Raw genomic sequence first — 13,495 nt, 5'->3', positions numbered from 1 at the left:
CTAGCTTCAAAAGTTCAAAGCGACAAAAGAAACATGGAGTGTTCTGGAGTACGAATAATGTCACGCTATTAAGCGGACTTTTGCTATTTACGACCGGAAAAGGCGGAGATTATTTTTTTTTTTCTACTCCCTCGAATTGATTCATTCAGCATTCAGGACATAGTAAACCGATCAGGCTTAAATTATTCACTGTGCGCTTCCTATACACTAAGCCGATCCTGGACATGCGTGCTTACGCAAGCTTAAAATGAGCTTATTAAGCTCAGAAAGCTTATTTGTTTTTTTTTTTTTTGTTTTGTTTTTTTGTTTTTTTTTTTTTTTTTTTAGCTAGGAGAGAATTTTATGCGTTACTTTCAGCACAAGACTGTGTTGAATCCCTCGTAATTAGATAACAACAGCCGTAGTAAACAATTTCAAAGCCACGTGTTGACCCCTTGTTTACGCAATCGATAGCACGTAGAGATCTGTAGTAGCCATCACATCCCCCTGATCGAAAAGGGGCTAGCTCTAAATAACAGACCATTCGGAGAAATGAGATCTCGGCAATAAGCAAAGAAACGAAAGAGAAGAGCATACCAGGACGTCAATCCTGCACAAAGCTCTCGAGCGGCCGTAAGTGGCTGTTGCCATGGCAGCAGCATCTGAGCAGCCCCATCAGAAGAGCGCCGGAGAGGTTTGAAAAGCCTCTCCGCGCGTCGCAAGTGCATTACGGCAAAGCCGATACGCGTTTTTCTTTTAGGCTTTCCTTTCCATTAAGATAATTAGGTTGCGCTAAGCAGAAGAAGCGGTGAGATTATGCGTGGGGCTACAGCTACTTCGGTAATAGTTGTGACGATGGGGCGCGTTTATGATGGGACTCACCATATCGTGTGCAGAAGAAGCAGGAATATCCCAGGCACCACGAAGTCGTCGGAACCGACGGACCAGCGTCGCTTGAAGACGACAACTCCCGGCATGTCAGGAACAAGCAGACACGGTCGTCACAAACAACACGGTCACCACAACTGCACGTCGCAGCGAACGACAACATTATGGTGCTCAAAAATCGCGCAGTCGTTGGCCGAAGAAGAAGAAGCCAGCGCAGATAGCAGCAGCATCGCGGCGTCGCGCGAACGTCGACGAGCTTGCTGGCGGCCGCTGCTTCTCGGCATGTCGAACCAGTCGAACGGCCTCCGCCGTTCTCTTCGAGAAGCGTTCATGCCTTCGCACTGCCCCTGCAATCGCCGTTGAATGACTTCCAGCGTTTGCCGACTCCTAGTTCGGCGAAAGATCCTTTGCCTTTGCAAAGCGCGTGGTTGCGACCACTCGCTTTCTCTTTGACAGCAGAACACGCGATGTGTAGCGCACGGTGCGCCCGAGCCGCGCACAGCCGCGACCACTTTGCAAGGGAGAGTCTCCCCAGCCAACCACCGACCGAGCGGCCACCGCCGCCGCCAGCGACGCGTGGTTTCACGCTGCCTCGGTAAGATGGCGCCACCACCGCGCGCGAGTCAACGTTGAGAAAGAAGTGCGGACAAATTTTTGACGTCCGCTGGGCGCTATGGCGTGTTTCGTTTTTCACCCGCACTTGTGGGTTGTTGGACGCTTCTTTATTTCATTGATTTATAACGAAAAATCTGCTCGTATTTCCTGTAAATGCTAGCCCAGCAAGAACCGATTGTAAATTTTGCAGCAATCGTCAGTGAGCCTTGCAAATATTTGCGTGCACTCACAAAGAGCCCAGGCCTTGCACGCATAAGTAGACATAACAAAACAGTTTCAGAGCGTCAGTCAAAGTGTCACAGTCTTTAGTCAGGAATTCAACGAGGTGGGTTGTGACTTGTACAGATATGTTTCCTGTGTTGCGCAAGTGCAGTAGGAACATTCGGAATGCTTCTGTTCCTTTATTTATTACCCCGCCGGGGTGGCGCAGTGGTTACGGCGCTCGACTACTGTTCGTTAAAGAACCCCAGGTGGTCGAAATTACCGGAGTCCTCCACTACGGCGTCTCTCATAGCCTGAGTTGCTTTGGGACTTTAAACCCCACAAACCAACCAACCTTAATTTATTTGTTACCTAGGCCAGATCCAAGTGCATTGTGTTTTGAATATGTGGCTGAAGAATGTCCATGGAAAAGACACGGTACATGTCTTCCCCGAGTAAGTCGGATAGATTCAGTCATTTTTGTTATTTTTTGATCGACGACGTATCGCACAAAATAAGCCCGCGTACGCGGATCTTTCATGCTTATCGCTTTCAGGTTGCTTCCTCCTGACTTGCGGTGCATCGCTTCTTCGCCTCGGAAGAGTTATCGGCTTGGGCATCGCCTCTGAAACACGGAAGTAGGCATAAACCTAAAATAAGATCTGCGTACTATTGTTTTCCCGATGGCTGTGAGGCAGATCGTATGCATTTTAAGGATGTACATAACAGTATTTCACGGTGAGCAAGTAAAATGGTTATCTCTTAACTATTGCGAACAGATGCTGAGCAGAATGAGGTGGTGATTCGTGGAGCACGGACGCTCGATCTGCGCTGAGATCCAGAAGACTGTGCTGAACAGAGGTGCACAACCTAAAGAGGAAGTCGCTGCGATTCAGAGGACTGTGCCGAACAGAGGTGCACAACCTAAAGAGGTTGACAACGACCTCTTGTAGTAGGGCGAAGTTGAAGGGAAGTGAGCGACAGATGGAAACTTTTTTGAGTGAGATCAGCAAAACAGACCTCAACCTCACAGGTGACCTTGAGGTTGAGTGAGGTCGACGCACAGAGAGGTAGTACATGTGAGATCTGGACTGTTTGCAGATCCAGTGGCTTACTGCAAAAATAGTTTGTTGTGAGGCCAATAGCTGGAATTATTTTCTTGCTTCACTCCGATTATTGAGAATATTTGAAGGTTAAACTCAAGATGAACCCTGAAACCTAAAAAAAAGTACATTTGCTTATTTTACACTTATCCGCCTCAAAATTTAATAAGCTTTCGCTATATGGGATCCTGAATAAGCATACCTCATAAACAACATTCAATCCCCGCAAAACTATGCTGTTTGCATCATCTTTTTTGATCACTCATGCTTCAGCAGTGTCACGGCATGAAAACAAATTTCCGAGTTGGGATCATTATCATATAAACGCCACTTATTTCATAAACTATATATATTTACGCAAAATCATTCATTCCCCACACAAAATTGGAATAACCTGTCGTCACGCGGCATATAACTTACAATCACTTAAAAACTTTTTGCAACAAAAGAGCTTATATTATTACCTATGGTCATGTTTTGTGCTTTTTGATATATTTTGGTTATCAGTTGTGTTGTGTAAATTTCAGTTGTTAAAGTGTTATTGCAATACATCTGTTGTAGGTGTTTATGTACCCCTGAAAATTACAACAAATAAATCAAAATAAAATAGACCCTCATGACACTGCTCCTAACATAGAGGTTTCTTCGAAATTTGCTGACTGATGTTTACTATTATTTATGCGAACAGTTTGTGCTTGGATGCGATTGCGACGGTTGCATTTTCGCTAGTAACACGCAAAAAAATGAAAAACGCCAGTTTCTCTTAGCACGAAAGCATTTCCTTAAATTGCACAAAGAAGCTTTACCTTTAGCAAGAGAAATTATAAGAAAAATATATTTTGTATCTTCTTTTAAGATCTGTCTGAGGGATTAATGTGTATCTGTGTGATGGGTCTGAAGCCACTGAACACTTTTCCATTAAATGCAAAGACCCGATTGTTGTTGGGGCGTGGTGAAAACGAAGCAAAAAAAAAAAAAAAGAAAAAAACATGCTTTGCCCGGAATTCTTGTAGTACGTGATACCTTGTGGTTCCTAAAGCTGTTTATGAACCCAATAAATAAAATTCCTTAAATTAACAAGTTAAAACAAACAAAACAAATATTTTCCGAACAAAAAAAAAATTTACATCCGCGACAGATGTGATTTACTAGTAGAACTATTTTAATTTGTGCGCAACTTACCGAAATAAACAATTAACCCTTGAACTCAGCTTTGTAGTTAGCGCCAATAGCGAGTTAGAAGCTGTAGACAAGGCGATATCGTATTAATTTTTTGGAAGGAAGACAGTTATTTTTTCTGAGCACCCGCTGAGTGAGAAAATCAAGCTCTTTTTCGTGCTCTTTTTTCTGTACAAGACCGGAAATGAGCGCACAAGACACGATGACGCCAAGTTCGAACTGCATGCGCTATTTCGCCACGGGAAATACGTTGTTTTGATTTGCGGCTTGATGAAAGGAAAATTTTAGACGTTTGCCTACTTAGATGTCCTAATAATTAGTGCGACGGGGCAAATTAAAGTGCATTGCACGGCAGGGTTGAACAGGCGAATTCAAGTATGGCGCCATAATAATCAAAGATGAGTTTTGCTTCATATAAACATGTATCGCTTATCCTTGCCCACGGTTGCACTGTCCCCACTGCCACTAAATGCCGAACCGGCCTAAATTAGTTAAAGAGTTTTATTTGATAACATAAAAATAAAATTTACTTAAAAAGAATTTGAATTCCGCCACGACTTGCCGTTCCTTTCTTGGGTTGTCATTTGTTTATCACTGGCTCACTATTTCGACAAATTTTTGAGAAAGTTTTTATTGAAGCACCGGTATTTACTTCATCTATAGTTTGCTCGCTTTGTAAGTGGCTGAATTAGTCTGTATTTCGTTTCTTTGCATACTTTTAGTCACACTCATGCACTAACGTCAGTAGTGGCTATGGTACGTGTAGATAACTAAATAAAGCCCTGAATAAGGGAAGGTATATCTGAGCCATGTATGGCACAGAGAAACGCAGCTGTGACTGGAGGAAACAGTTTGTCACAGTCATAGGTTTGTTGTGTCGATACGGCAGCAGGCAAGAGGAAAGGCCGGAAGACAAGGCAGTTGGAAGACCATTAAAAGAAAAATAGAAGGTTCAAAATGTCTAACAGTGAAAAGAGAAAAAAAATTGTATAAATCACCTTTACAGCGAGTCACCGTTACAGGAGAGGAGCCAAGACTAAGAAAAGTCCACTTGTCAAAACTTTGGCTCGGTGTGCGAACTGAGACTCCCCCTCAACCCTTGCGCTGTGCTCTTTCATACTTTACAGTCGACAGTACGACTAAAGATGAAATGTTATATAATATTCGAAAAGCTATTAGTAGTTTAGCTTGCTCGCAGCGAAGTAAAGGAAAGTCAGCCTTTTGTCTGTCTGGTATTAAGCGAGCATTTTTCTCTGAATGAAAACAATTTCGGAAAAGAAGTCGAAAGAAAAATGTTGCGACGATTCCAATGTCGGTCTTTTCTAGAATCGAGCGCGGGTGAAAAAGCGTGAAACTAGAGCTGCGACACCTGCAGGCTGACGACACGCTGCAGAAATTGGAGATTTGGGAAGCCTTCTTCCAGTAGCTTGCTTTGTAGCGTTGTTTGTGAGCAGTGGCACCGTAAAAATAAATACAAATATCACCTTATCTGTCTTATATGAGCAAGACACGTCTGACGAGGGATCACATTAGACCCACGACTAAACAATAATGCCCATACAGTAATAATAAATAGATACCATAAAAACCAAATAGAATACGCGTCCACAGAATAAGATAAGTGTCCTACTCTTCAGTTTAATCTAAGTGCATATCTTCAGTAACGTACAAAGTGTTCCTCGGAGTGCGAGACAACAGTTTTATTTGAAGGAAAATAATTTACAGAAGTAGTAGTGAAGAACACGCATTGGCCCCAGGACTGTTTTTGTTCTGAAACAAGAGGGAGGCAAGTCAGTTTTAGATGCAATAAGCACAAAGCTGATTTCCAAAGCTGAGAAGCGACTCAGAACACACTGTCTCACTGTGGTGTTTTTCTAATCACACTTGAAAACGACATTAAAAAAAAATACATTTGAAAGATGTTGCTAATGTATTTTACACGAGACAACGCCTTTGACACTATAAAATATTTGGTACCAATAGTTGCTGAATATACCAGTGAAAGAATAATAAACGGCACTGCATGTTCACCATGCTCTTAACAAAATGAAATAAATTGTCTTAAAAGGAACCACGTATGTAATCCGACATTTAGGCAGGTCTGACCTTCAAAGAGTGATCGAGTCTGCTGACAGAGACACGCTGAAGGTTCAAAGCTGTTTTTATGGCATGGTACAAACTAGAGCGCCGGCTATACTTCGTGTCGGAAATATAGTTAAGTGCAGGGTTGAATTTCTACAGCCTCAATTAAGGCAAATATTTTGCCAGCCACGCACCCCACAAAGCAATGTAAGGCAGTAACATGCTTCATCTTCAAAGGTATTTATTGTACAAATTAGGACCGTGATTCGACAGCCTATGTTACCATCCTCTATTTAAAAAGTAAATTTTGAAGTGATTACTCGTTAATAGTAAATGTGCACGATGTACAGCTGTGTTAACAGGGAACATTAAGCATCAAAGCCGGCATTCTTGCAGTTTTCTCCTGCTAGAAACTGAACGCTCTGTAAAGTCCTGCAGCGCATTTCAAGAGCAAAAATTGTCGCTGCAAACCTTCGCTAGCCTAATAGTTCCGAGTTTTATAATCACCTATTGATTTCGTTGTATCGCCTAGCCCTTGAATCCGTAGCCATGTCCACCGCCGAGGCCACCGCCAAGGCCTCCACCATAACCGAGTCCTCCATAGCCGCCAAGACCTCCATATCCACCATGTCCGAGGCCGAGTCCTAGGCTGTATCCACCAAATCCACCGTGTCCCAGGCCGCCTCCATATCCGCCGCCGTATCCTCTGCCACCGTATCCTCCGCCGTATCCTCCACCGTATCCACCTCCGTATCCACCACCAGAGTAAGGCGCTGCCTTCTGGTTGTCATAGATATAGGTGACAGCCGAGGAGACTCCGCCACCGCCACCGCGGCCATAACCGCCGCCGTAACCACCGCCGTAGCCACCCCCGTAACCGCCGCTAAGACCGCCGTAGCCGCCTCCGAAGCCGCCGTATCCACCGCCAAGACCGCCGTAGCCGCCTCCAAGGCCCCCATAGCCACCGTAGCCACCCCCGCCTCCGAGATATCCAGCCGAGGCGACGGTAGCCACCACAGTCAGGACTGCGGCTAAGATCTGCGGGATACGGTTCAGCACCGTAAGGTAGGTTTTTGAGCGACAGTTATGAATTGGGGAAATTGTGTGAGGAATAAATTGGGGGCTTGCTTTACACCTCGGGAAACCGTACAATTCGCAAAGATCCGGACTCGGATCTTTTTTTTTTTTTTTTCATTGCTTTCACTAAGACTGCGTTCTCACAACTACTAGGGCAGTCCTTGGGGAAAAGAATTCTATCTCATGTATGCACAGCAGACTCTGAGCTCTCCACGATAAGCCTGCAACTCGTGTCTGAATGCCTATACCGAGCATTTGCTGCTGAAAACTGTAATGCACTCTCTGACATATTTATGCCACTTTCTGGTTCCCCTTATTCACCGAGAAGAGTATAAGTTGCGTTCAATTTTAAGTGTCTACACTGTACACATCCGAGTGAGAGAGCAGGGGTTATCACCTGTAACGCTTTTCTTTTGTGTCCAATACAAAAACACATTTGGATAATGTATCGGAAAACTTAGCTCAGCCACTCTTTTTACGCACGGATGGAGAGGTATAGTTTGCTTTACTGCTGAACGTGTGTCAAACTAACTCAATAAGATACAATAAATTAACACTGTAACCAAGAACACAAGTATGCATTTCTTAATCTGTTTCTATCTCTGACTGTAGGGCAGTTTCATAACAGTGCACTCAGGTTTGAGTTTTGCGCACCTCAGATTTTTTTCTGTTTTTTTTTTTAATTGTAAACGTGACACCTGTGCCCATAAACTTCGCCGACAACTGAATCTTCTGCGTACTGAGCTATCTACAGCTAGGAATAAAGTTATGAATGCTGCAGACTACACTTTTTTTTTTTTGAATTAGCGACGTCCTGTGCAGCGCAAATACATCTCTTACTGATATCTAATCATTCCTGCTCTGTGACATGCTGCTCCGGTCACTCTATCGAAGAAAATCATTCAACCATCAAAAGATACCCCACCCATCTTCCTAAACTAACTCTAGGGCTGATTGTGCTACGTTATCCTGTCCCTATAATCTGTCGTACTGATTATACAAACTCTCGACTATTGTCATTTTGCACTACACGTCTCTCCCGACTAATTTTCAGCCTCTTAATTTGCTTTGAGGACTTTCGTGTCTTTTTCTCTAATTCATTATTTTAGTTTCCTGTAAGTGAACGTCACTGCTCTGTAGCTACTTTCGTTACCCCATAAACATTTCAAGCTCTTATTCCTCCTGGTCCTGGCCCATAGGTGAGCACTTGGAGAGAGCAACTGAAACAGGTGTCCTTTCGTCAACTTTCGGCCGACAACTCATTTGTGAAATGGTTTTGAATGCCTGCGCTCATCATTATACTTTAGCACAAAAAAAGCCTTCAGCTATTTGCAAATGTGTGAGATATGATAAGCACAAGTTTAGCGGCAGCACCAACAGAAAAAAAAAATTCACTCACCAGAGCCCTCATAGTGAGATTTTGCGTAGACCTCCGGTCACTACGCGAACACCGAAAATCCAACGTGCGAGCTGTACACTGCTGTGGAACTGAAATCTCGCGGTTGACTCTGCCACCGACCCAAAACAGTGGAGCGCTTTTTATACTCGAATCACTCCTGAGCGAGATTCAAGCACGACAGAATGGGAGAGGAGAGAACGAAGAAGAAAAGACGCTAGGGTGATTCCGAAGGCACGGTGCAGGTTCGCCCCGCCCCAACGCTCGACAAAAGGCGGCAGCGGCAGTAATGGTTTGGGAACCAAGCAGATTCGTGCAGGGCAAGGAGCGTGCTCGCACAGATAGAGGCAAGGAAAAAATAAAGCAAAAACTTAAAAGGAAAACGACAATGGTAGCGCAGGGGCCTTATGCAAAGCGCACGCCAACCAGAGCGAAAGATTCGTCAGTGGCAAGAGCAAAAGGGGAGGGGGTCAAGCAACAGCACCGCGCAAATGGAACACGACCAAGTTGGAAGAGAACGCAGTTATGGAAACGCAGTCTGGGGGAGGCCAGTGCTCTTCCGAAGCCATGAAGTGAAGGTTGAAGAGGGGAGGCAAAGAGAGGGGATGTCTGGGGTGCTGACGATGATATCGGAGCCACTTTCTCCCTCTCAGCAGTTTCGGGTAGAGTCCGGACCAAGAAGAATTGTTTTCCTGCGTATACCGCGCACATTCGGCTGGAGATAACCTGTGAGAAAGTTTTAATACAAAAGGAAAGCCACTGGAGAACGAAAAGCGCGGTGGTGATAGGCTGGGCTGATAGTCCGCTTTGTAGAGACGAATTGCATCACTGGAGGCTAAATTCGTAGAAGAAAACTTTCTCGTAGCCACTTCGTCCGTACATGAGGGATGCGGCAATATAAAAAAAAAAAAATTCAGCTGCCGCCTGGGCGCACGACTCTGTTTGACATATAAGCATGGTTTGCATATATGACGGCACGCAAGGTACATGGAGTCTTAGTCGCGCGCCTGTGATGCGGTTTTGTATTTCAACCAGGAGACTGATTTACCGCTCTCCGCTGTACAGCGGTAACGTCTAACTATGTATTTTTTATTTTTCCTCGTCAGTATCAATCAGAATTCGAGTTTGATGGCCCGGTACTTAGCCTCCTGATACAGGGCATGAAATCTCTGCTTCAACTTTAGCTCATTCATTGACCCAGTCATTGGCAATGACGTCAGGAGATCTGACCGACAGCCTGTAGTATCATCATCATCATCAGCCTGACTATACCCACTGCAGGGCGAAGGCCTCTCCCATATTTCTCCACTCCGCCAGTAGTATAGTGCTGCCAAACCCGCTATAAGCCCACTGCTATACATGAGCCGTATTCGTGTGTGTGTGTGTGTGTGTGTGTGTGTGTGTGTGTGTGTGTGTGTGTGTGTGTGTGTGTGTGTGTGTGTGTGTGTGTGTGTGTGTGTGTGTGTGTGTGTGTGTGTGTGTGTGTGTGTGTGTGTGTGTGTGTGTGTGTGTGTGTGTGTGTGTGTGTGTGTGTGTGTGTGTGTGTGTGTGTGTGTGTGTGTGTGTGTGTGTGTGTGTGTGTGTGTGTGTGTGTGTGTGTGTGTGTGTGTGTGTGTGTGTGTGTGTGTGTGTGTGTGTGTGTGTGTGTGTGTGTGTGTGTGTGTGTGTGTGTGTGTGTGTGTGTGTGTGTGTGTGTGTGTGTGTGTGTGTGTGTGTGTGTGTGTGTGTGTGTGTGTGTGTGTGTGTGTGTGTGTGTGTGTGTGTGTGTGTGTGTGTGTGTGTGTGTGTGTGTGTGTGTGTGTGTGTGTGCGTGCGTGCGTGCGTGCGTGCGTGCGTGCGTGCGTGCGTGCGTGCGTGCGTGCGTGCGTGCGTGCGTGCGTGCGTGCGTGCGTGCGTGCGTGCGTGCGTGCGTGCGTGCGTGCGTGCGTGCGTGCGTGCGTGCGTGCGTGCGTGCGTGTGTGTGTGTGTGTGTGTGTGTGTGTGTGTGTGTGTGTGTGTGTGTGTGTGTGTGTGTGTGTGTGTGTGTGTGTGTGTGTGTGTGTGTGTGTGTGTGTGTGTGTGTGTGTGTGTGTGTGTGTGTGTGTGTGTGTGTGTGTGTGTGTGTGTGTGTGTGTGTGTGTGTGTGTGTGTGTGTGTGTGTGTGTGTGTGTGTGTGTGTGTGTGTGTGTGTGTGTGTGTGTGTGTGTGTGTGTGAATCCGGCATACGGGTTAATTGTACCGAGCCTTATATCGAGGTCGCTGCAGCACCTTGTTTTAACGAGACTAATAATGAATGTGACTACTACATACAATGGTCCATGTTTGGAGCCTTACAGAAGGAAACACAAACGGGCAAGCTCTACTTTACGTGTCCTGAATTGAAATTGAGTTGACCCGACGAAAATATCAGCAAAAATACGGCTATGGTAAATTACGCAATTTACTAAGTATAGTGGTACAAAACTATCGCCTCTACCTGACGGAGGCACGGGCCATAAAGGAGATGCCAGCGTAAGAGAGTCATGTGTGTCGAGTATGCGTCATCTCGCAACTAACACAGGACTTAAGCCTGGCTACTTTTTTTTAGTATAGCGACCCTAATAATGTCACTCGGCTTCGCTATAGTTTCACCTAAATAGACATTCGTCAATGCGTTATCTGAACGATGCTCTAAGACGTAGGCGTGGACGCCATGAGGCTTAAAAATATTTTGTAAACATGTAAAAAGGACTTATTTTATAAAGTAAGAATCGAATTCATTTTTGAGAAATATATTATTTCTTGGCATGAGGCACTAGTCCTTGGACTTGGTTTCCTCTCTCTGTATGGTTTAATTGGTTCACATTATTCCAGTTCTAGCGCGTGATTCACTCAACCCAACGCCAATCATTTCATTTCATTACCTTAAAGACCCCTAAAAAATGTGTTACAGGAGGGGTGGCAAAATTGAAAAGTACATATTCCCAATACTAGGAAAGTTTTTACATAATCAACGAATTGATATGATAAAATGATCGCGGCAATGCTGTCTGGAAGGGCGTTCCAAGCTGCAGCTGTACGAGGGAAAAAAATTTGATAAATTGATGGTCTTTGAGTGTGGACGGGCAACTTGTAGGTGATGGCTGATGCAATGAGATATGCGCGCGGGAGGAAGAATATAAGCAGGGATTCGCATGCGGCTAAGAAAAACATTTTCAAATAATGATAGGGGGAGCTATAAGGGCGATAAGGAAATGCTGATATCATAGTAGTATGACACATTACAAAGTTAACTCTGCTACCATGAATCGTTTAATCATGCATGTGTGTGAAATCTAGCTCTTCACATTTCCAAAGCTATTAATTCTGTTTTTCATTTCTGTGCGCCCCACCCCAGTGGAAAAAAAAATCTACAGAAAATTTTCTGATGTTACGACAGGATTTCTGTGCGGTTTTTGACGGGAAACCTGTTGTGACAACAGAACATCCTGCAGCAACATCAAAAATTTCTGTAATTACAACAGAAAAGTGCTACTGAACTACAGGCAACTGAAATATACTACAGAAAAACTACACAACTACAGAAAAGTACTACAGAACTACAGAAAAATCTCATGGTTACCACAGAACTACAGGATATTGTGTCGTCTTTTTGACACATTTCTGTAGTTTTTTTCGACTGGGACCCCTTATGTAATACCCTCTAATGAGGGTCTTTAAGGTAATAAAGTGAAGTGAAGTGAAGTGAAGTGAAGGCATTATGGATAAAATCCAAGTCAGCAGACCTTAAAAAAAAGTGAATGGGAAGCGAAGCAAACTCTGACAGGGTTCAAGGACGAAATTAATGCGAAACACTTTCGGTGCAAACATCCCTTAAAACAATATTTGAATAAATATAGGTCTTATTATGTACCAAGGATACATGTTTTGCAAGCGATAATGCTTAATTCACAGCTTTATACAAACATGAATCCCATGCATGCTTTACGGAGCATTTATAATGCCTTTTTTTAGCGAAGAAAGAGCTGGGTTTTTTAAGGTGAAAACCTTTCAGGCTCGTGGGTGGCGTCTGCAGAGAGTGTCAGCCAAAAATGTGTCTGCGCGAACTTCAGTGAACATTTGCATTGCAATTTACAATAGCTGATTAGCGACAGATGATTGACAGTCCTAGAATTGATAGTGATGTGCAGGTAATTATAGTGATAGGAATGACAGTGATGGCAGTTATAGGAATGTTGGTGATAGCTAGTTATGACGACTATAGTTGGTGATAGTAGGCAACAACGCAAAAAGTAGTTAAATGAAGCGAAAATGAGAGGAAATTGAAAGGCTTTCGCATTTCCACTCTTCAGCAGACCTAAGCGCAACCCCGGAATTTTTTGTGATTGTTTTTTTTTTTTATCTCTTTATGCTAGCTTACTTTATTTATCCTGGTCCTAAACGCCTACATAAGAAAGGTATCACATGTAAGCGGGTGGTTGTAGGCGAAATGGTTCAGTTGGTTTTCATTAAAAGCTGATAACAGGCGTTTAACATCAGCACACGATGTACAAATATATTAAAAGAAAGCGTACTGAAATGGATGAGATGACGAAAAGCTTGAACAAATTAAGTGAGAACAAAGCGTGAACCAATACCATGCATGTTTCTGCCCGGTGAACCCTGAGCTAGGCTTTTTCGCCCTTTCTTTTTGTCGTTAGGAGAAGCCGCTGTCTCACACCCGCAAACCAAAGCCTCTGTCACCATGGCTGCAAAAGCAAATGTTTGGGGAGCGTCTTAACTAATGACTAATTAGACGGGAACAGGAGAGAGTACAACTGTCGTGCCTAGCGACCTAGCCAAGATGGAAGGCTTCTCTGCAGTACTCTATCCGAAAGCGATCGTGTCTCACTGTCGCTATTCCCTCTTCTTTTTTTTCTCGGGTAAGCAAAAGGTGGCTAAGCATAAGTGAACTGCACTCTGAATAAGTAGGGCCCTTTATCTCCTAGCTGTATTAGTGCCAATGAGATAGGTGAAC

The 13,495-nt window shown here is 44.2% G+C and overlaps 3 protein-coding genes across 8 annotated transcripts in view; 1 reads left to right on the top strand and 2 right to left on the bottom strand.

Moving 5' to 3' along the window:
- inaE (inactivation no afterpotential E) overlaps positions 1 to 1,419 on the bottom strand; it is a 229,679-nt gene extending 228,260 nt beyond the window's left edge. For all 5 annotated transcript variants that reach the window (XM_084584125.1, XM_084584128.1, XM_084584129.1 and 2 more), the window contains exon 1: positions 862 to 1,419. In XM_084584125.1, coding sequence (XP_084440251.1) covers positions 862 to 956 — 95 coding nt within the window. In that variant the 5' untranslated portion in view covers positions 957 to 1,419. The remainder of the gene's footprint in view (positions 1 to 861) is intronic.
- LOC146173156 (uncharacterized) overlaps positions 1 to 13,495 on the top strand; it is a 53,134-nt gene that overhangs the window by 29,886 nt on the left and 9,753 nt on the right. The gene's annotated exons all lie outside the window — the stretch shown is intronic.
- On the bottom strand, positions 6,576 to 8,535 carry LOC146173157 (uncharacterized). Its single transcript, XM_084584241.1, has 3 exons — positions 8,524 to 8,535; positions 7,022 to 7,085; positions 6,576 to 6,949 (listed from the first exon to the last, which is right to left on the bottom strand). Exons 1-3 carry the CDS (start codon positions 8,533 to 8,535, stop codon positions 6,576 to 6,578), a joined length of 450 nt encoding a protein of 149 aa, XP_084440367.1.

Source organism: Amblyomma maculatum, chromosome 11 (assembly GCF_055883805.1).
Source record: "Amblyomma maculatum isolate TAMU_Amacu chromosome 11, ASM5588380v1, whole genome shotgun sequence".
Taxonomy (NCBI): Eukaryota; Metazoa; Arthropoda; class Arachnida; order Ixodida; family Ixodidae; genus Amblyomma; species Amblyomma maculatum.
Note: the sequence above shows the minus strand (reverse complement) of the source record. Positions and strands in the feature narration are given on the sequence as shown.

Bases quoted from the DNA above. Each gene is read 5' to 3' on its own strand.
- LOC146173157 (XM_084584241.1), bottom strand. The intron at 6,950-7,021 runs GTGGCTACGGTG...GCGGCTTCGGAG, and splicing joins TGGATATCTCGGAGGCGGGG to GCGGCTACGGCGGTCTTAGC.